At 42.0% G+C, this 21,633-nt stretch overlaps 1 protein-coding gene across 3 annotated transcripts; it reads right to left on the bottom strand.

Moving 5' to 3' along the window:
- Window positions 1-3,168: 3,168 nt before the first annotated feature.
- ELAC1 (elaC ribonuclease Z 1) lies at window positions 3,169-20,874 on the bottom strand. Of its 3 annotated transcripts, XM_060119094.1 has the most exons (5): window positions 20,761-20,874; window positions 19,050-19,298; window positions 14,597-14,761; window positions 8,784-9,251; window positions 3,169-7,080 (listed from the first exon to the last, which is right to left on the bottom strand). In XM_060119094.1, the coding sequence occupies exons 3-5, from the start codon at window positions 14,751-14,753 to the stop codon at window positions 6,614-6,616; spliced, it is 1,092 nt and encodes a 363-aa protein (XP_059975077.1). In that variant the 5' UTR covers window positions 14,754-14,761; window positions 19,050-19,298; window positions 20,761-20,874; the 3' UTR covers window positions 3,169-6,613. The 3 variants fall into 3 exon arrangements, with proteins under 3 accessions (XP_059975077.1, XP_059975078.1, XP_059975076.1); XM_060119095.1 differs by lacking the exon at window positions 19,050-19,298 and having other exon boundaries at window positions 14,597-14,778; XM_060119093.1 differs by lacking the exon at window positions 19,050-19,298.
- Between the last annotated feature and the right edge of the window lie 759 nt (window positions 20,875-21,633).

The following is a 21,633-nucleotide window of genomic DNA, read 5'->3' as shown; positions in this document are numbered from 1 at the left end:
AGTGGTTGAGAGTCCGCCTGCCAATGCAGGGGACACGGGTTCGTGCCCCGGTCTGGGAAGATCCCACATTGCCACAGAGCGGCTGGGCCCGTGAGCCATGGCCGCTGAGCCTGCGCATCTGGAGCCTGTGCTCCGCAACGGGAAAGGCCATGACAGTGAGAGGCCCGTGTACCGCAAAAAAAAAAAAAAAAAAAAAAATGTCTGTCAAGGGCACCTAAATATCTGTGTCCAGGTGTCAGCTAGAGTTACCCTGTCCTTTAAGGTATACGTGAAATTGGCTCAACCCTCTACTACCTCCCCATTCCATGGGTTATGTAAAGGTCAGTGCCCTCCTTACCATCTTCTGAAAATTCCTGGGAGAAGGTTCTGGCGGTCACACCTCTGACTCTGCTGCTTCTGAACCGTGTTAGTTTGGGATTGTCTCATTCTTTCACTCCTGCTGTCCTTTTCCCACCCAGGTCAACCCAGTCATGGAATTCAGAACGTGTTCTAGTTTGGTGGTGTGAAGTGTTGAGGAGAGATCCCCAAATCCTACGTGTCCAGCAGACTTCAAAGAAAGTCTGCAGGAAATGGAGGGACTTACTTTCAAGCAACGCAGCCACCATAAAAGTGAACATCAGACCTGTGTTCTTAAGGTTCTTCCACCCTTTCCCTACCCTGCATGGGGCTCCAGACTCCCGCATGGGGCTGGCCTTCTCCCCTCATTCTTTATACCTTTGATCTGAGATTCCTATGCAGAGCGAAGGCCAACATCCCACTTTCTCAGGCAGAGAAACTCCTTTTTCCAGCCCTTTCCCTGACTCTAGGTTATCTGTCTGCATATCTTAGGACACCAAGCTAAAGCTTTAGAATTAGTATTTATAAAGATTTGCCTCATTTTAAGGTCATAGGCAACCATTCTCTTCCTATTTTTATTTATTTATTTATTTATTTATTATTATTATTATTATTTTTTTTTTTTTTTCGGTATGCGGGCCTCTCACTGTTGTGGCCTCTCCCATTGCGGAGCACAGGCTCCGGACGCGCAGGCCCAGCGGCCATGGCTCACGGGCCCAGCCGCTCCGTGGCATATGGGATCCTCCCAGACCGGGGCACGAACCCGTATCCCCTGCATCGGCAGGCGGACTCTCAACCACTGCGCCACCAGGGAGGCCCTATTTATTTATTATTTTTGCGGTACACGGGCCTCTCACTGCTGTGGCCTCTCCCGTTGCAGAGCACAGGCTCTTGGATGCACAGGCTCAGTGGCCATGGCTCACGGGCCCAGCCGCTCTGCGGCATGTGGGATCTTCCCAGACCGGGGCACGAACTTGTGTCCCCTGCATCGGCAGACGGACTCTCAACCACTGCGCCACCAGGGAAGCCCTTCCTCTCTATTTTTAGTTCAGAGATTAAGGGTAGGGATTTTTGCTTTTTTTGCTTTTAATATTAATCAGGAAAAATCCGTAGGAGAACAAGGTATTGCATCTTATAGAGTAACAGGATGGCAAGGAAAATTGAACCAGTCACCACTACTTATTGAATGCCTAATTTGTTCCAGGGGCTGAGCTAGGCGCTGGGGCACAAAGGGAAACAAAATCAGACACAGTTCTGCTCTTGTGAAGCTCACAGTGCTAGTGCAAAAGAGAAACATCAACTGAATATTCACAGGAAAAAAATGAAAATATGAAGTGACAGGCAACAGGAATGTGGGGTGCCGGTACTGTTGAGAGTCACACGCGACCTAGCGGGGAAGTCTGGGAAGGCTTCCAGGAGCATGGACTGCAGAGCCGTGAGCAGAAGGCCCAGCAAGGGTTAACTTGGGGAGAAGAGGAAGAGCGCTCCAGGCTGAGGGAGCAGGGTCCAGGCCCAGGGAGCTGTCCATGCCAAGACTGTGCAACAACAGGAGCCTCTGACAAAGGACTAAAGGCCCACGTGGCTAGGGCTGCACAAAAGAGTGGCGCCGCGCAGTAAGCTTAGCTTGGAGGGGAGGGCAAGGCAAGAACGTTAAAATCTGCGCGCTAGGCTCAGATCTGCATTTTGAAAAAAATCTCTCTGTGGTATGGAGAGTGGATTGGAATGTTAAAAAGTCTTGAAAGGAACTGTTAGCTGCCTGGGGCACCCATCTGGAGACACCAACGGAAATAATTATTTGGAGCAGGGTCTTATCTATGTTTATGTGTTTTAATGTAATTTTTAAACTAAATGACACACACTTACACACATAAGTAGTTCCAAATACCAAATAGTACTAGGGCTCTTAGGCTTATATAAAACGGTCCTCTGCCTGTCCCTCCCCACATCCCTTGCACCTTCCGCTAAGGATCCTCCACTCTTATTCACCCGGTACTTACTGCCACCTGCCCCTTTTTAAAAAACATAATAGGGTCAGAGTACTCTTTAGTTTTTACTTCGTACTATGGAAGAAAAGAATTTCTCAATCTTACCACATGTCCCACCGCAACCCCCTTAAACTCTATTCTTATCCTGCCAAAGAGTGAACATCACCAGTGTTTCCTTTTTATTCTCCCCATATAAAAAAAAAAATACTCTTGACTCATTCAGTACCTAAAAAAATCCATCAGTCAGTAAGGACAGAATCAATACATTTCACCATAAATTTACATCTTTGTGAAGACAAAAGTTACCTTCACTCTTACATCTGTCATGAACATATGTGAAGCAGGAAGGATTTTTACCCCTTCAAGAAAGAACGGTCAGATTTTAAGGTGGCATAAGAATATTCAAGGAAATCACAGTTGAATTATATGTGGTGGTTGAAAGACATAATAAAGTTATTTTCACTAGAAGGCAAAAATAATCTTTATAAGACAAATGTCTTGGAAGAGAAGTGTTAGAAAAGTCATTAATTGATGATATTCAATATCATCTGTCAATGGAGTAGTGAAACAGGCCTCTCTTCATGCTGCTGCAGTTTGAGCTAGAAAACAAGTGGGAGATTCTTACCCAGAGTCCAAAACAGTAAGGCAGATGTTTTGACCTTCAGAGAAATCAATCCTAAGGAAATACTCAGAGATACAAAGATTTATGCCCAAGAATATTCATGATAGTATTATTTATAATAATGGAAAACAATCTCAATGCCCCAAAAGTAGGAAAACAGATAAATTATATTACCTCTATAGAATGGAATAATATAAAATCATTAAATTCATGCTTTCAAAGAACAGTTAATACTGTGAGGAAATGTTCATGTTAAGTGAGAAAAAACAGTTGAGGTCAACCTACATGTACAAATATGCATGTGTGTAATATACATAGATCTATAAGCATGTTTAAATATACATAAAATATTTATACACACTTCAATTTTTCAAAGTGCATAAATAAAGACAGCTTTTTTCTCATGTGTTCTACCACTCATATACTTCAGAATCACCTGGGGGTGGTTTTTTAAAAATGCAGATTCTTGGGTTCCACCCCAGACCTACTGAATTAGAGTCTTTGGAATCAGCCCAAGGATCTCTGGCTACCTATGCACCCTTGTCCACCTATGTACTCCCTTGAGTTATACTGACTTACATATCAGTTTGAGGATCACTGGACCAAAGCGGTAGCTCTCTGGATGGTGGAATTATGAGTAATCATCATCTTTTCTTGAATCTTTAAAAAAAGTTAACTACTGAGCATATGCTGCTTTTATGTTTAAAAGTTTATTAAAAGTATATTAATGAGGCATGGGTATTTGAAAACAGAGATGATTTGGGGTGTATTTGGGCAAGTCTAAGTACCTTTAGAGAAACAGAAAGTGCATATTTATTTAAAATAAGCAAGAACCTATGAATTCCTGACAATTGGAAAGTCAGTTTAAGACAAAGAAAATACTATACTCGGTGTAGATATGGAACTTATTACTTCAATAAATTGTCCAGGTAAAAATTATAAATATAATACTTTTCAGAGTATTAAGAAACAGCATTTCTCAGTGTTTCAAGATGCTCCTTGGCAAAAGAGGATTCAGTGATCAAATAAATTTGGGGAACACCACATATTCTAATCCCATCTGGAGTCACATTAACCATGAACAAATTACAAGCTCTAGGAAATCCAATTTAAGATTCACTCTTAATTCTAGCTCCACAAATTCTTAGAATGTGTTCTACCATTAAGAACAAATTCTAGGCCGGAAGAGAGTCCAAGAAAGAACTCTCACCATGAACTGATACCCTACACTTAATGCAACATATCAATTCGTCCACATTCCCATGTTCTCTGAGGGCTTAGCCCACACTTATCAATAGAGCCTGATTCTAAGGGCTAGAGCTCAAGTCAGCTCTCAAGGAATGCTCAGGAACAGCAAAATTGAGTGGTATGCTATAAAATCAGGAACTGCGTACTTACTTTGGTTTACCTATCAGTCTTTAGCACTTAGACAGTGAGCCTGAAATTTTGTCTTATATTCATTTATGTACTCCCAACACAGTGAATGGGGTACCACCAATCAGGCAGCTAAAATTTTTGGACAAATACAGTAATAAAATGGGCTAGGCACAGGTTCTAAACTTTAGGTCATAAATTCTGTGCATTCATGACATCAAGGCCTCATTTCATTCAATAAATATTTCTGAGTGCATACTACGGGTGGGTATTTCCAAGAATGCAGAGGTGACTAAGATATAATCTTTACCCACAAGAGCTCCAGGCATTAGAGGTACTACTACTAGCCATTCCCTCTTGTACAGGTTTTGGCACACTGTTGGTATCTAATAAATGCTTGTTTGAATTGAGTTCAGAAATCAAGATACACTTTAAGTCTGGTCAACTTTGGTACTTTGGCAGGCCGGGAGCCTAGAGTAGGGCTGAATCAGACCATTCTGGAGACTGCTTCAGAATGACTGAGATACTGAGTAACTAGACCCATTTGATTATTACTACTCTAGGGATTCCAGACCCATCCAGGAGTCAATTTTTACTAGAAAAGCCCCAGGACCGAAAGAAATTTAACAGTATTCACCATGACAGGATTTCTGAGTGAGTGTACAATAAACTCTTAGGTTCTTGAGATGTTAATAGATAGTATACGGAGAAATATGACTCAGAAAGGGGTTCAATAGAGTTGACAGGCCTCTGTACTTCAGGACTTTATGCCTTGAAACAATGTGCTATGCTCCTTCTATACACTGTCTTATTTAATTTTTTCCCTCTTATTTTTCAGTGATAATTTTTCACTGTCTTATTCTTATTTTTCCCATTTTTAGAGATAAGCAAGCTAAAGCTCAGAGAGTAAGTAATCTGCTCCAGAGCACACCATCATGAGGTAAAGAATGGGACTCTGAAATCAGGTCCTTCTGGCACCAAAGACTGGCTGGTGATCCCTGAAGCAGTGCTGTCTTTAATGTACCGATGGGAACTAGAACTCTGCCAGAGGGACACATAGCATACAGGGTTTCCCAAACTGATTTGATTAGGGAATCCTTTTGACTGAATCAGTACTTGAGACTACCTTTCCATTAACACATTTTGAGAAATACTGTGGGAAAATGAGTCAGAGATACCGCATGAAAGACAGAAGGGAGGTGGAAGGCAACTCAGGAAGAAAAGCTATTCTAGAAAGAACATTTACTAAAATTGTGCTCAAAGAATTATTTATTGGAAAGCGTAAACGCAAGTTGGACAGGTATCATTTTTTAACCTCCAGATTCATAAGCTCCAGCTCATAGCTCATTTATGACAAATAATATTTGATAAGATGTTCCAATTCCAACATATTCACTTAGCTAGCTTTTTAGGATTTGTTGTAGGATTTGACTTACCTCGTAGTTCAACTCAGTATGCCACTGATTTTTATAAAGTATATTCACAGTGGGAGTTTAAGTTTTAACTTGCTGTGTATCTCAACAGGCCTGCAATATGCATCTTGGGATGAGATAATTCTTCACTGTTTAGGACTGACCAAACTTTGTAGGATCTAGCATCCTGGCCCCTACTGACTAAATACCAGTAGTAACCCCCCCTAGTTTTGACAAGAGACATCCCCACAATTTCAAAACTCCATCTAAGGGAGAGTATCACCTCCAACTGAGAACCACAGGTTTAAAGCAAACTGGAAAGTTCAATAAAATATTAATTGGAGGATAAACACCTAGCCTGACTCTGCACTCAGTATTCAAGCAAAGAATTCAAGACTTAACGTGCCAGCTTCAACCCTTCATATCCAATGTCTCATTACATTTCTCTCTATTCTGTTAATAACACGAACAGATTCAACACAAACTGCCAAAATACCATTTTTAGCCAGGAGGGCCAAGCCCTGCTACTGCTTTGCCGACCACAGCAATAAAGCCGGGCAGAAGCTACGCCCAGGATTGCGTGGCGTATCGGCCACCCTCCGAGGCGGCAGCCACGAAACCTGTGCACCTGAATAGTCGATCGTTTTGTCAAACGTGGACTTGAAGAAGGGTTCTGGTTTTATTCTTTTTAAAGTGATCTATTATCACAAAGCTTGCTCCCTTCTCAGTGCTGAGTTAGTTCAGCAACGCAGCTCCATCCTTGTTAGGACTGTTAGGACCCAGATAATTTTAGACCAAAACGACGACGACAACAACAACGAATTTGACTGTTGGTTCAGTAACATATTCACAAACACACCAGAACGCATTCAGGAACACTGGCTTCATTTCTTGATTGGAATGCCAATCACCATAAAATCTTCTGCTAGAGTCACTTCTTGGAGATCTAACACTGATTCGGCTTGCTTTTTAAGCTCTACGATCCCATCTGTTTCTCCTTCTCTGGCCAAGGCAACTGGTTTGTACCTCTGACTGAAGTGAGTCAGAACGAGCCTCTTTGCTTGGCACAGCTTTGCAAATGCCGCTGCCATGTGTGGCGTGCTGTGGCCATGTTCTTTTGCTTTGTCCATCTGGGTGTCATCCAGGGTTGCTTCATGGATCAACAGGTCTGCTTCAAAGCACAGCTTCACTCCTCCATCATCCACAACCCCAGAACAGTCACCCAAAATGCAGATTTTTCTTCCAACAATAGGCTTTTTTAAGACATCTTGGGGAGAAATTGTAACTCCGTTTTCCAAAACAACAGAAATTCCATTTTTCAGCTTCCCATAGGCAGGACCTGGCGGAACACCTAACGACAGAGGCAGATAATATCATGTCATGGGAATGGCATTTATGACTTGTTAAGGGAGTCTGTTTCAACAGCACAGCAAATAGCAAATGGAAAAGGCATCCAATTCTTTTCATGATTGTTATAAATATTTTATTACTTGTGGAAAACTGGAATATTTATACATTTTTAAAAGTTCACTGTTGGCTATTGATATTAGCAATGCCCGAGTACTTAAAACATTTCCAAGCACACGTGTCAGATGAGTTTTAAGCTCTTAAGTCCCACTAAAACCTTATCACAGTCAAGATAACAGCCTTGATTCTCTGCTGTGCATGGGAATAACATTATTTGAGAGTGCCGTATTTAATAAGCTCATCTTTGGGTAAAATTAAAGAGCCCATTTAAATGACAAGGTACCAACAAACTAACATAATAAAAAAAAACTGTTAGAGGGGATTGTCTGGATCACAAGATCAAGCAGAATTTCAGGCAGTTATAAATAATCAATCTTCTTTGTAGATAGGGGCAGTTCCATGTTTACCAAACTGGGCTTAAATCTCATATTAATTAACACCTGATCATCACTCTGGGCAACACATACAAACAAACAGAATGTGTTCACTAATTCCAACACAGATCATGTTTTAAGTTTCCCAATTCAACAGTATTTTCACAGGTTTTTAGATAATAAAAATACCTTTGGCCTAAGGCACTTTTCCTCATTACTTAGCATTTTGTTTTAGTTGGGACAGAAAGACATTGCATAAGTAAAGAAAAGACACACAAAAAAACAGCACCATCACCATGTTTTCACAGGCTCTGTTGTAGCCATGCCAAGGAAGGTGGTATGCTGGAGGAATGATGTACCTGGACACTGCTTTGGGAGAGGTGCTGAAGAACTCTCACACATGATGGCCTAGCACGGAGGACGTATGAAGCCACTGATGGGCCCCAAGCCAATCTCTGGATGCTTGCTTCCAAGCGTGATGAACCCAGGTATATAAAACTGGTTAAGGCAGTGTTCTAAACACCAAATTAACTTAATCAAGGTTGATTGACTAGGCAAAGTCAATAAAGAAGGAAAACCCAGAAAGCAGTTGGTTGGAGTTGCAAGGTTAAGAACTATGGCAAAAAGTCTCTGGCCAAAGATGTCATTGAAAACATATATCAAAAAGATGACATGAGGGCTTCCCTGGTGGCACAGTGGTTGAGAGTCCGCCTGCCAATGCAGAGGACACGGGTTCGTGCCCCGGTCCGGGAAGATCCCACATGCCGCGGAGCGGCTGGGCCCGTGAGCCATGGCCACTGAGCCTGCGCGTCTGGAGCCTGTGCTCACAGTGGGAGAGGCCACAACAGTGAGAGGCCCGCGTACTGCAAAAAAAAAAAAAAAAAAAAAAAGATGACATGAAAAAATAAAAGCCTAGACCTGAGACAACAGGTCCACTCCACCAACCAAGATAGTAAAAGCTGAAGATAAGACAGATCAAGAATGTGCATCTAGGGAGCTGAAGAGAGAATTCAAATAGATACTTGGTTTTTGCTCTGTATAGCATATTTTGGCCCCAAGAATTTCCCTTAATAAACAAACTTTGGGCAAAGGAAGTAAGTAGAGAAAATGTCAGTTTTTGGCCTGGGAGACAAGAAAAGAAGGTTTCTATGACACTTCTAACTGCTCTGGTTAACAACAACTCGACTGACGAGAAAGGAAAAAAAACACTTACCAAGATCTTTCAGTTTCTGTGCATTGAGTTTACCTGGGCGTTTCTTCTCCACAACTGAAAATCCAAAGGAGGGTATTCGATGAAAGAGGCGAAATGCTTTCACAACAAACTGTTCATCATCAACCAGGAGGTATGAGTTTTCTTCTGAGTCTAACAGGATAGTTCTTCCCTGTCCGTCTTTGGGAGGGTGGTCTGCTTTATTCACGTGTACAAATTCTTTCAGTTCTTCTGTAGGACACTGATCCGCTGTAGGCACCAGCTCATGGACCACATAAGGGAAGACCAACTCCGTGTGAGAAAGTTCCATGGTTTGCCAGATAAAGTCCCGAAGCCCCGCAGGGCCATAGATTTCAATCGGCTGTTTGGTGACCATGGAGCCACTCTGCAGGCTGATTGTGCAGAGGAGGCCAGGAAGGCCAAAGAAATGGTCTCCATGAAGATGCGTGATGAAGATCTTAGTAATTCTCCCTTTTGATTGAGGCAGAGAAATAAATTTGGGAATTTTTCAGAAATAAAACCCATACAAAGCTACTTGAAACATGCATAACAACTTACATAGAAAGCAATAAAATGAATTTAGAAGTTCTACTTATCACCATAAACTTATTTCTTTATATTCTTCTACATGATTCTAGAAGCAAGAAAGATAGGTATTATTTTACTAGATGGTTTTAATAAGATACAACTTTTTTTCATAAAACATCCTCAAATTACACATTGTTACAGTTTTAAGAGTATTTTCCTACACATCCTCTTACTGAAAAAAAAAAAAAAAAAAAAAAAAAAAAAGGAAAAGCGTACCAAAATGATTCACATAAGTTACCAGATAGGCCACAAGTGTTAAAAACATCTGGCAGTTACACTGCCCCCTACTGCTCCCTCTGAGAACAGCAAATATGAACAGTACTTCCAGCATAAAAATGTTCCCCTGGCTCCAGCGGACTGGACCAGTGCCTGAATTCAAAATTGCCTTTTAAGGACTCCACACTGGACAGAGATTAACTAACCAAGCCAGAGCCTGCTTGTCTGGGTGAGGCTGAAGAAGGAGAAAAAGGAAGGGGGGTGAGGGAGGGAGAGGAAAGGAAGGAGGGAGAAGGAGGGAGGTGGAAAGGGAGTGGGGTGAAGAACCGAGGGGGAGGAAGTGGGCAATAGATGCAGAGTGCAGTTCAGAGGGTAGATCCCCCATGGTGCTATGGAAAGGCATGTGGGCCCCTCCCTTTCTCTCAATCTGAACTAATACAACGGCTTTTCCACTGCATAGTGACTTAGGTTGTAACTTGATTTAGCCATTGGTAAACTGAATTTACTCCTGGTATGTGGCAGGATGCCACATCAACATTTTTCTCAGATGCACCACAAGGCCTTTTAAAAGCAACAATCACAATTAACACATTTTTAGTATAACAGTGGCTTCCAGTCCTAGCTCATGGCCCACCCATTTCAAACATTTGATACCATAAAAGAACAGGAACAGTTTATCGATGCCATAAAAGAACAGGAATAGTTTATGGTGATGGGATTTGTCCTGTGCAATCTAGGTAACAGTGTTCTCCAAGCGAGTGTTCCCAGTGTTACTACACCAAGCCAGGGCCCTGTGGCAGAGAATAGACTGGGCAGAGGCTGATCTTGAACCTTGAAAATTGCCAGGAGGCACGCTAGAAGTTTCCTCAACATGCTCCTTTTTGTTTTCTCTTTTTAGTCCTCGCTTTTGCAGTTTTTTGACTTCTGGAACCCTTTCCTTTCCCCCTTCCTGCTGTCTGGGCTGCCAACACACCCCCAAGTGTGACCTGAGGACTCAAGAGACAAAAGAACTACAACAGTTGTTGAGTCTCATGCTGACCTCAAAACTGCCAAATCAGACTTTCTGGGCCTCTCCCTATCTACTGCAAAACACAGCCAAGACTGAACACCAAAACAATCTGTGAACTCAAAGCAAGTGAGATAAATTAAGTAAGAAAAGGTACTTCCCACAGATATCACAGTTTCAGGGAAGACAAACATTTCATTTTTCAAGAAAGTTGATTTCAGAGGGAGAAGGAATGGCAACCACAATTATCAAAGGTAAGAGGAAGCTATCAAATGAAAAAAGAAAAATGCATGAGTTCCCTTTCACTTAAGATCACGAAAGTTACCAGGGAAAATGTCATCCATATAGGAGTAGAATACTAAGCATCCTCTAAGGGATAATGCAGTGATATTTACTGCCGTAGGAAAATGTCTGCAATACATCATTCATACGTAATATTCAGTTGAAAAAAAGCAGGTCACACCAAGTATAGTTTGATTCCGTTTATGCAAAATTATACACAAACACACACACACACATACACGTACACCATTACCATATCTACATGTATAGAAAATTCACCAAAGAGAGGGGGATTTAGGCTTTTCTTATTTATATTTTTCTGCTTTGTTTGAACTTTTACAATGAGCATGTATGATTATTATAATCATTTTTAAAATTATACTTTTATAATGCTTTTTGTAATCATTTTTGAGGAAAAAAAGGCCTAAGCTCACTCTTTAAAATGATGAAAAAAATAGATATGGCAAACCTACACTTTTTCATCAGATGCTTGCATATTAGGACCAAGGAAACTTGCAAGAAGTGTATCTAGAGAAACAGAAAATACTTCCTTATGAAACCCATAAAACATTATTACCCCAGGAGGTAGTATAAGCTAAAAGGGCTTCAATGACTCCAGTAGCGATAGGTTCATATTGGGTTATTGAGAGAAACCAAGATGTTTTGAGGGTGCTGCATTCCAGGTTGAGACAGGGGCTTCTGAAGCGCTAGAGTGTCTCAGCTAATGTTCTGGGATTACCGTATCACCCTCCTCTCTGAAGCCAGAAAATTTCTTCTTAAGTCAACAAAAATGTTGTAAACTAAAGGTTCCCTTAGATTTTATTTTATTATTATTTTTTGCCAAACTTTTATTTTAAAAAGCTCGAGCTTTGTGAACTGTTTAAAAAATAGATAAAAAAGCTGTAAAATATAAAACACTAGAGAAAGGTACTGTGGCGGATAGAGTTAAGGTGGTGCATGGGTACCACCATGGCCCCTGCCTCCTGCTGTTCATATCCTTCTATAATTCCTTCTCCTTGAGTGCGGGTGGCACTGGGCACTTACTCCTAACCAGTAAAATATGGCACAAGGATGCAATACGATTATGTCATTTACAAGACTCCATCTTGCTGGCAGACTTGCTCTGGAGTCTCTCTCCCTTGCTGGCAGTAATCGAGCAAGCTACCCTGAAGCAGAAACCCCCATGACGAGGAACTATAGGAGGCCTCTAGTTGCTACAGGCAGCCTCAGTCCTACAACTACAAGGATTCTGCCGACAACCTGAGTGAGCACTGAAAACAGATTCTTCCCCTAGTGGAGACTCTGATGAGACTGCAGACCTGGCCAAGACCTGGATTGCAGCCTAGTGAGACCCTGAAGCAGAGAATCCAGCTAAACCAGGCCCGAACTCCCTGACCCACAGAAACTATGAGATAATAAATGCAAATAACCCACTAAATTTATAATCTGCTATGCAGCATTAGATAACTGATACAGGTACTAAATAAACAGTGAAGACTTACCCTACACCCAAACCTCTTAACACAACAGTTACTTGTTTCTATTTTAATCACCCTTCCACCTTAACCCCTACTCTCTAAACTGTTAAATATTACAGCCTCCACTCTGGCATGTGGAGGCATGTTCTCATGAAAGGAACCCCTGTGTGATCCAAGGGAAGTAAAGCATAATACCTGCTCTGACCTCAGGGTTTCAACATAAGACAGTATATAATTAGGGTTGAACTGTGTACACCTCAAGGCCACGTGTCCCAAGTGCATTAGTTCCTTCTTCCAACAGCTCTTTTCCTAACTCCCAATCTTGGTCTGGGACATCATCACCTGTAACTTGTAATAATTCTTCACTTCTTCACAGACAAGACATTTACTCAGTCACCACCTCCTGTTGGCTCTATAAGTATCTCTTTGAGTCTCTCATCTTCATCCTTATCCCTACTTCCTGCTTCAACATCTTCATCTTCTCTCTCTCTCAGGTGAATGTCACTGCCTTGGAACTGGTCTCCTGATGCCAATCTCTCTCTCTCCCAATATATTTGCCATTGGAAAACTGTCCTAAAACACAAATCAGACCATGTCATTGCTCGGCTTACATTTTTCTTTTTTTCGGCTTAAAATTTTTTAATGATACCTTGTTGCCAATAGAATAAGGTCCAGATACCTTAGAATACCACAGGAGTCCTCATAGTCTGCCCTTACTTACTTCCTTAAGCATTCTTATCTCTCATCTATCCAGCCAAGTACTCAAAGTTCTGGATAGCTTAATATTCCCCAAACATGTCATTTCTCTCCTAGACACTCTTGCTCACTTTGTTGTCTGTTCCTTGAAGGTCCATCCCTACTTCTCTCCCCAGAGAAACTTCTATTCATCTCTTACATCCTAGCTCAACTGTTACCATTTCTAGGTTGCTTTCCCTGAACACACAGGTACAGTTAGTGTCCCCCTCCTTAGTGCTTCAAAAGTAGTTAGAAAACACCTCCATTATTCTTACTTATCAAATTACACCATGACTGTCTGCATGTCAGTTTTCACCACTAGACCAAGAATCCTTGGATGATAGAACTATACTTCCTTGAGTCATCAAACGCTAGGTACTGTGATGAGTGGTAGGAATTTCAATAACTACCATTTATCAGGACCTAACAAGTGAGAGGCACTGTACTGAGTGCTGAACATCTTATTCATGCATTAACTGAACAGATATTACTAGGCATCTACTAGGTATGTAAGTGATCACTGAGTTTATTGTACAGGGAAATAAACAGTGACCACAGAAACAACTATTTAAATAACATAATTTTAGATATTGATGATGCTAAGAAGTCAATAAAAATAGCACAAAATAGCAGAATGCCTGGGGTGAGGAGAAATTACTTAACCCCAGAGGTTCAGCCTTTGAGAAGACAGCATTTGAGCTAAGATTGAACTGATGAGAAGGAGACAACCACACAGAGAAGGGATTATTATATACAATTCTCACAGCAGCCCTTCTAAGTCGAGTTTTTAACTCCATTTTAAAGGTGGGGAAAGTACAGCTTAAGCTGGCTGATCTGCTAAGGTAATAAGCCGAGACCCAGCTGGGACCGGAACCCCGGTCTGCCTGACTCTGGGCCAAGGCTCTGGTGAACACTGTCCTCTTCAGTCTGCCTGGTGCTAAGCCCACTCTGTTCCTATGGCTGGGACGCCCCTCTTCTCCCAGCCCAGGGCACCCTTCCTCCTCCTCTAACAACTCACAGGTCACCTTCTCTGAGGATGACCCCAAGTGGAAAAGAACATTTCACTCCCCAGAACATCTACCACCCTTTGTATTCTCTCATGATACTTCTACCTATCTCCTGCTGGAAATAAGTATGTTCCTGTGCTTGGGCAGCGTCTATTCAATATGTCTGACGTAACCCACTCCATCCTCCATGCCCTAAGCCTACAGAAATCCTTGCTCTCAACATTTACAGGAAGAATCAAAAGTAAATACATAAATAAGGAAGGAAGGAAGGAAGGGAGGGAGGGAGGAGGGAAGGAAGGAAGGAAGGAAGGAAGGAGGGAAGGAAGAAAGATAGTTTAGTGGGTGTGGCCAGACACCCCAGCGCCTTCCAAGTATTGCCAGGGCTCCAGCACTGAAATGGAGTGCAACTGTCAGGGCTGTTTCTAAGCAAAAGGCCCAAGGAGAGCCAAGAAAATGCAGCAGGACAAGAGACAGCCTTAACGAGAGAGCTGAATGCACACTAACCTGCTTTAAGTTGGCTTTTCATAAGCTGCGTCTGGGTTCCCTCCCCACAGTCAAAGAGCCAGCACTCGCCTTCACACCGAAGGACCAGAGCAGAGGCACCCCGGGCTGGGGATGGGTAGGCTGCGCCTGTCCCCAGAAATGTCACATCCATAGACATCTTCCACCCTGGAACGAGAACATCCCTGAGGGATTATTACACAGCGCTGCTCAAAATCACCAAAAACAGGTTCTTGTGAGTTTTAACTATTACCTATGTTTTGGTTATTAAGCATAGTTTGGATTCCTGTTCTCTGATAGTTTTCCACAGACATCCGAAGAAAGATTTTAGTAACTCTTAATCCGTTAAAACCACAAATTACCAAACCTCGTATGACTGCTCACACAGACAAAAATAAATGTTAAAAAAGCCAAACCCAGTCAATGAATAACTATAATTGAATTCCAACTATATGACATTCTGGAAAAGGCAAAACTATGGGAACGGTAAAAACCCAGTGGTTTGACTCTACAAGGTGGGTACTATATCATCATCCCCATTTTAGAGATGGGGAGGCTGAGGCACAGAGAGGTAGTGACTTGCCTAGGGTCCCACGGCTAGTAAGTGGCAGAGCTAGGATTCAGACACCAGGACACTAGCTCCAGGGCAACTCTATCATGTCACCTTCTGTCTTAAGCATTCCTTATGTTGTAGCTTTATTATCCATAACAAAGGTCCAGGTGACACCTTAATTTCAGATGTCTAGCCTCTAGAATTGTGCAAGAGTAAATTTCTGTTGTTAAAAAAAAAAAGGACAGTGGTTTGGGGGAAGGGGGATGAATAGGTGGAGCACACGGGATTTTTAGGACATGGGATTTAGCACATGGGATTTTTTAGCAAAACTATTCTGTATGATACAGTAAAGACAGACACACGTCATTGTACATTGGTCAAAACCCATAGAATATACAACACAAAGAGTGAATGAACCCTAATGTAAACTTTAGTTAATAATAATGTATCAGGGAACCAGATCCCACATGCATGCCACAACTAAGAGTTCACATGCCACAACTAAGGAGCCCACTAAGGCGCTGCAACTAAGGAGCCTGCCTGCCGCAACTTAGACCCAGTGCAACCAAATAAATAAATATTAAAAAAAATAATGTATCAATATTGGCTCATCACTACCACACTAATGTAAGATGTTAATATTAGTGGAAATTGGGGGGAGGAGTGGGTATGTAAGAACTCTGTACTTTCTGCTTATTAATTTTTTAAAAAAGTCTTTCTAATAAATAAACAACTCTAGTGAGATTCTGGGCAAGAGCTGGAATTTAATTATGCTCACTGAGTGATAACTCTGGTGCCCGTGGTGAGCAGCCCTTTCTCTGAACCATCATAAACCACAGCAATGCTCTACAACACTCTACAGTAATGCTAATACCACACAGTAATGCTGAGTGAATGTCTCACTCCCCTAATAAAAGAGTCCATGAGGGGTTAGCACCTGGGCTTCTGATCTTATAAGTGATCAGCCATAACCTGTTGAGTGTGTAGATTTCTGCCAACTCCTGAGATCTTTTTTTCCTTTTACTACTTTTGGGCACATCTATCTCTGATATACTTCTGTGATAGGAGATATGCATCAAATAAAATAAGCACAAACTCAAACTTATATATCAATATAACCAGTTATAGAGCATCCACATTGATGGCAGGGAAGAAAACAAACATATACGTTTAAGAAAAACTACTAAAACAAGAAAATTTGACAGCGAGCTAGATAAATATATCATCTATAGGGAAAAAAATCTATCAAAAACTTTTCTCAGTCCTAGCAATAACCAGATAAAAATAAAAATGAGGAAAATACCCCTCAGTCACAAGAGAAAAATAAGCCTTATAAAATAACTAGAAAGTTAATAGGAAAGGAATAGACCCAAAAAGAGATACACATTAGCTTCCCTGATAGGAAGATTTACTATCACAGAAATGTCTATCTTTTCATAATTAATGTATATATATTTAATGTAAATTCTATCAGATTTCCAGTGGGATTTATCTTGGAATAAAAGCAACCCAAAGATCACATGGAAGAAAAAAATACATGTCTGAGAATGGGCAAGAAAAGTACACAAAGCATTGAGTAGTGACTTAACTTTTCTAGATATTAACACCTACTACACTAATCAGGCATAAAGAAAACAGAACAATATTGGCACAAAAATAGAGGTGACAGAGAAGGGACAGTCCAGAAATAAACCCAGGTACGTACAGAAATCAATATACAACAAAAGTATAAAAAGGGTGGCTTTTTTAATGAACAACACTGACATAATTGGCTACTTCTGCAGCAAAAAGTAAAGCAAGATTCTTATTTTGCATTGTATATAAAAATACATTCCATATGGTTTAGAAATGTAAATGTGAAAAGTCCAAAAAAATATGTTCAAAAAATTAGGAGAATATGTATATAACTTTGGGGATGAGAAAGCCCTTAATGGCAAGACATGAAACCCAGAAATTTTTTAAAACGACATTTTTACTACATAAAAACTTTCATATATCAAGATTCTTAAAGTCAAAGGACCAAAAAAAAACACCTGGAGAAAACTGTACGGTATGATAAAGGGTTAATGCCCCTAAGAAATGGTCCAAGTAAATGCATTAATAAAAACAAAAAAACTGATAAAATAGAAAAATAAGCAATGAATATACACAGGAAATTCACAGTAGAAATCCAAATGGCCAATAAGCATGAAAAGTGCTCAGTCACCCAGTAGTTAGAAGAAATGCAAGTTAAAGAAAAAGAGACATTATTTTCCACACATCAGCTGGCAAATATTAATGCTATCCAGTGCTAACCAAGACAAGGGAAAATGGGTACCTGCATTTTACTAGTGGTGTTAGTATGAATTGCTATTATGTTCTGGGAGGGTAATCTGGCAATATATATTACCAATAATAATGATGCTGCTAATAACAACATACTTTAACCCAGCAATCCCATTTTTGGGAATCGATCTTACAGAAATAAAGGATCTGTGTACAATGATGTTTATTGTGCTACTTTTAAGGAGGCTAAAATTTGGAAACCATCTGAATATATATATACATATATATATATATATATATATATATATATATACATATATATATATATATCAATAGGGAAACAACTGAACATTTTATTGTATATTCACATCATGAACTATTTATTCTACAGTTCAGCCAGGTCTGTAACTCTTGTCCTGAAGGGATGACAATGAGAAAAGTTACAGATGGTTATGGCATAATCTCATTTTTATAACAATGCCCAAACCCCTACATTATACAAGACAGTCTGGTGAGGAAGAATGTACACCATATTGTTAATATTGGTTATCTCAGGGGTGATTAAAATGATGGTGGTGATAGTGGAGATTATTAACTTCTCTTTTAAATCTTTGAATTGTTTTTGGTTGCAATAAGCAGCATTTCATTTATTTATTTGATTTTAATTTATTTTATATTTAATTTACTTAATATTGATGGTTTGTTTTTGTTTTTGTTTTTGCGGTACGCGGGCCTCTCACTGTTGTGGCCTCTCCCGTTGCGGAGCACAGGCTCCGGAGGCGCAGGCTCAGCGGCCATGGCTCACGGGCCCAGCCGCTCCGCGGCATGTGGGATCCTCCTGGACCGGGGCACGAACCCGTGTCCCCTGCATCGGCAGGCGGACTCTCAACCACTGCGCCACCAGGGAAGCCCAATATTGATGATTTTTAAGAAATGTGTCATAATGCCGAACATGCTCTTCTAACTACATATCACCTGATCTCCCTTTCCATTTGCGGATACTGTCACCTCACACAGCAGGTGGGTGGTACGTCTCTCCACCCCCCACACAAGCCTTCAGGTTATTGCTAGTGTCCTTTCCATGTGTCACTCCACATTTTCACTTCCCAGATCAGGACTTCCTCTGATAATATTTGCAGAGGCTTTCTTATTGGATTGCAGTTTGCAAGAGGCGGAAGAATACACAGAATGTAGAAAGTTGAAAATTTAAGGTAATAAATGCAGAAAGTATAATAGAATATAATCACTTTGCATGTGTAACAAATAATAGATCTAAGCCAGTGGTACGGAACCCTGGAGAGTATGAGAGTATTAGAATCACCTAGAGAGCTTTTAAAACATATCAATGATTGGGCTCCATCCCAGAACAATTAAACAGGAAATTCTGCAAGAGACGTGTGTTTTAGAATTAAAAAAAAAAAATTCTTCCCCTGTGATTCCAACATGCAGTCAGTTTTGACAACCACTTAGTGAAAGGCTAATGGAGAACTATAATGGATGGATCAGGCTGACGTGAGCTCACTAGTCAACTGGTCAACCTTTTTTTAAAAAAACTTTTGTTATGAAAAATTTCACACACAGATTAATATAATGCACTGTCACATACCCATCACCGAGCTTCAACAATTATCAACTCACGGTCAGTCCTGTTTCATCTTTATCCCTCACCCATCGTCTAAGAATACTTGACAAGTGGTATTATTGGGTACTTCCATCAAGGAGCACATGCTGTCTGGCTGTCTCTCTTTTTCTGACGTTAACAGCCACTAATGATCATTTCCAGGATCAATTATTTCATTAGGGGTTGCCAAGCTGATATTCTCTCATTCCTTCTGTGGTTATTAGCTGGCATCCTTCTGTAATTCCCTGATCAATTAGTTAGTCACCCTGCAATACAATTTGTACCAGTGATCAATCTTGACACCACAAAGAGAGACAAGACCTAATCCAACTCCTGATGCGATGTAACATGAAGTACACAGTAATTTAGGAGGTTTTCTTGCCAAAAAGTATAACCTGCATCTGGAAAAGGCTGTTATCTAAATACCAGTTTATTAAAGGACACCACAGGGATGGAAAAAGCAAAATTCAGTATGTAAGAAACATTACAGGACAAATGACTTGGCTTCTTCAACAAGTGAAATACAAGGAAAAACAATAATAAAGAGGAAGGAGATCAAGAGATATGAGCCGTCAACCAAGTGTAGCATGTGAAGCTTGTTTGACTCCTGATTTGGACAACCAGATAATGGGAGAAAAAAAAGAGACAATAGGGGCTATGTAAACTTTCACTGGATAGATGGTAACATGAAATTCTTATGAGATTGATAATGGTTTTATATTTAAGGCGTTACTGTGTTCTATAGACATAAACAAGTATTTAATGGATGAAACGGTACATTTAGCCTTTAAAATAATCCAGTGGGGGTGAAGGTACCAGATGAAACTGACTGTGAGTTGGTACATTCAGTACATGATTCTATTTTTGTATATATTTGAAAGTTTCCATAATAAAAAGATGAAAAACAAGCCAAATAATCAACTCTTCCACTAGGTCGGAAGTAATCAGAAGTTAATTTATTTAATCAGTGGTGCATGTTTTGTGACATGCACCATTCTAAGCACTAGGAAATAAGTGACCAAACCAGATTTTGATTCCTGTCTTTTTGGACAAAAAAACCCCAAAAAACAAAAAACAAAAAACCCAGCCGCTTGTTTTCTCATGACTGTGAACCACTTTGGAGGAAGTGCACATTCCGGGCGAGAACACAGCACACGATCGATCGCAGTACTGTCACTTGACACTCTGGGCCAGTGGTTCTCAGTCCCGGCTCCATATCACAAACACCTGGTGATTCTGGGGCCTCAGCACTTGGAAGGCTTCCCAGAAGATTCTAAAGGCTGCCGGGTTCAGAACGAGTTTCTAGGCAGGCAGTGCCAACCCTGCAATCAGCCAGTGGTGCAGGTAGCGCAGATACTGCCAGCCTCCATTTTAGAGATGAAAAAAGCGTGACCCGCGAGATAGAGTGAGTGGCCAAGGCCGAGCCAGGGCCAGAGGCCAGGTCTCCAACCGTTGGCCAGCCAAGCCTCTCCTCCTAGTCAGCATCAGTGTAGCAAAAGGAGGGGTGGGCGTCGGCAGGAGCGCCGGGCAACTGAGGCCCCCGTCTGGGGGTGGGGGTGGACAAGGCGCGTCCTCGCTCCCCGGCGCTCCCGGGCCTGGGTCCTCTGCTCCGGTCCCGGCCCGCGAGTCCGCAGGAAGCGCGCCCTCAGCCCGCTCGGCGGGCGCGTGGGGGGCCTCAGCGGCGCAGACCCTGGCCCGCCCCCCTCCGGCGCGCCCTGCCCCACTCACCCACTCCCCGAGACCCGCGGCAAGAGCCGAGGGAGGCGCAGGCCCGCAGCGAGGCCCAGCCGTCCACGGGGACACGACGCGCGCGGGCGGAACTGCGCCGCCGGCCGTGCCCGCGTGAGGCCGCTCTAGGAGGCGCCGGAGGTCCGCGCTCGGTGGTTCTCGCCGGAGCTCAACCGCGCGCGCCCGGCCATCCGCTCTGTCCTGCCGTGGGACTCCCTCTCCTTCACTCGCCCGCACCAGCGCGCTTGGTTCGATGGTGGCGGTAACCCGTGAGGACTAGAGCCCCCAAGGTGAAAACCGTCTACTGTTAAGCTTTTTGTTTTCCGTGTAATGTTTCCAAACAAGAGTGTTCTCCCAGATGCTTTGCTCTGGCATGTCTTTGTGTAAAGTCTGTTCTTTCATGGGGATGAATCGTTCTATCATAATCACTAAATCTGAAAGTGTAAGCTTGCGCTGCCTTAGAATCAGGGTTCATAGCAGCGTTACTATAGATCCCGAGTCTCCGTTCCATTTCACTTTGCTGTTCCAGGGATACAGCGGAATGTTTGCTGAAAATCTGAAGCGGCCTGTGCTGTGCGCGCACGAGCGTCGCAGGTGTGTTCACTTAGTGAACGCACAGCATTGCCTGCTGGACGCGCGAGTGAAGAGCCGGGGCCTAAACTGCATGTAGTGACTACAAACCACGGGGAAAACACTCATTGATTTAAATCCCAATTTTCAAAATTTCAGGCTTGGGACTTCCCTGGTGGCGCAGTGGTTAAGATTTCCCCCTGCCAATGCAGGGGACACGGGTTTGAGACCTGGTCCGGGAGGATCCCACATGCTGAAGAGCAACTAAGCCCATGTGCCACAACTACTGAACTTGCACTCTAG

This window comes from Mesoplodon densirostris, chromosome 15 (genome assembly GCF_025265405.1).
Source record: "Mesoplodon densirostris isolate mMesDen1 chromosome 15, mMesDen1 primary haplotype, whole genome shotgun sequence".
In the NCBI taxonomy this organism is placed as follows: domain Eukaryota; kingdom Metazoa; phylum Chordata; class Mammalia; order Artiodactyla; family Ziphiidae; genus Mesoplodon; species Mesoplodon densirostris.
This window is presented reverse-complemented; position numbering and strand designations above follow the sequence as displayed.

Coding starts and splice junctions, on each gene's coding strand:
- ELAC1 (XM_060119094.1), bottom strand. CDS start 14,753: ATGTCTATGGATGTGACATTTCTGGGGACAGGCGCAGCCTACCCATCC. Junction 9,252..14,596: donor GAAAAGCCAACTTAAAGCAG/GTTAGTGTGCAT, acceptor CTCAATCAAAAG/GGAGAATTACTAAGATCTTC. Junction 7,081..8,783: donor ACAGAAACTGAAAGATCTTG/GTAAGTGTTTTT, acceptor CTCTGTCGTTAG/GTGTTCCGCCAGGTCCTGCC.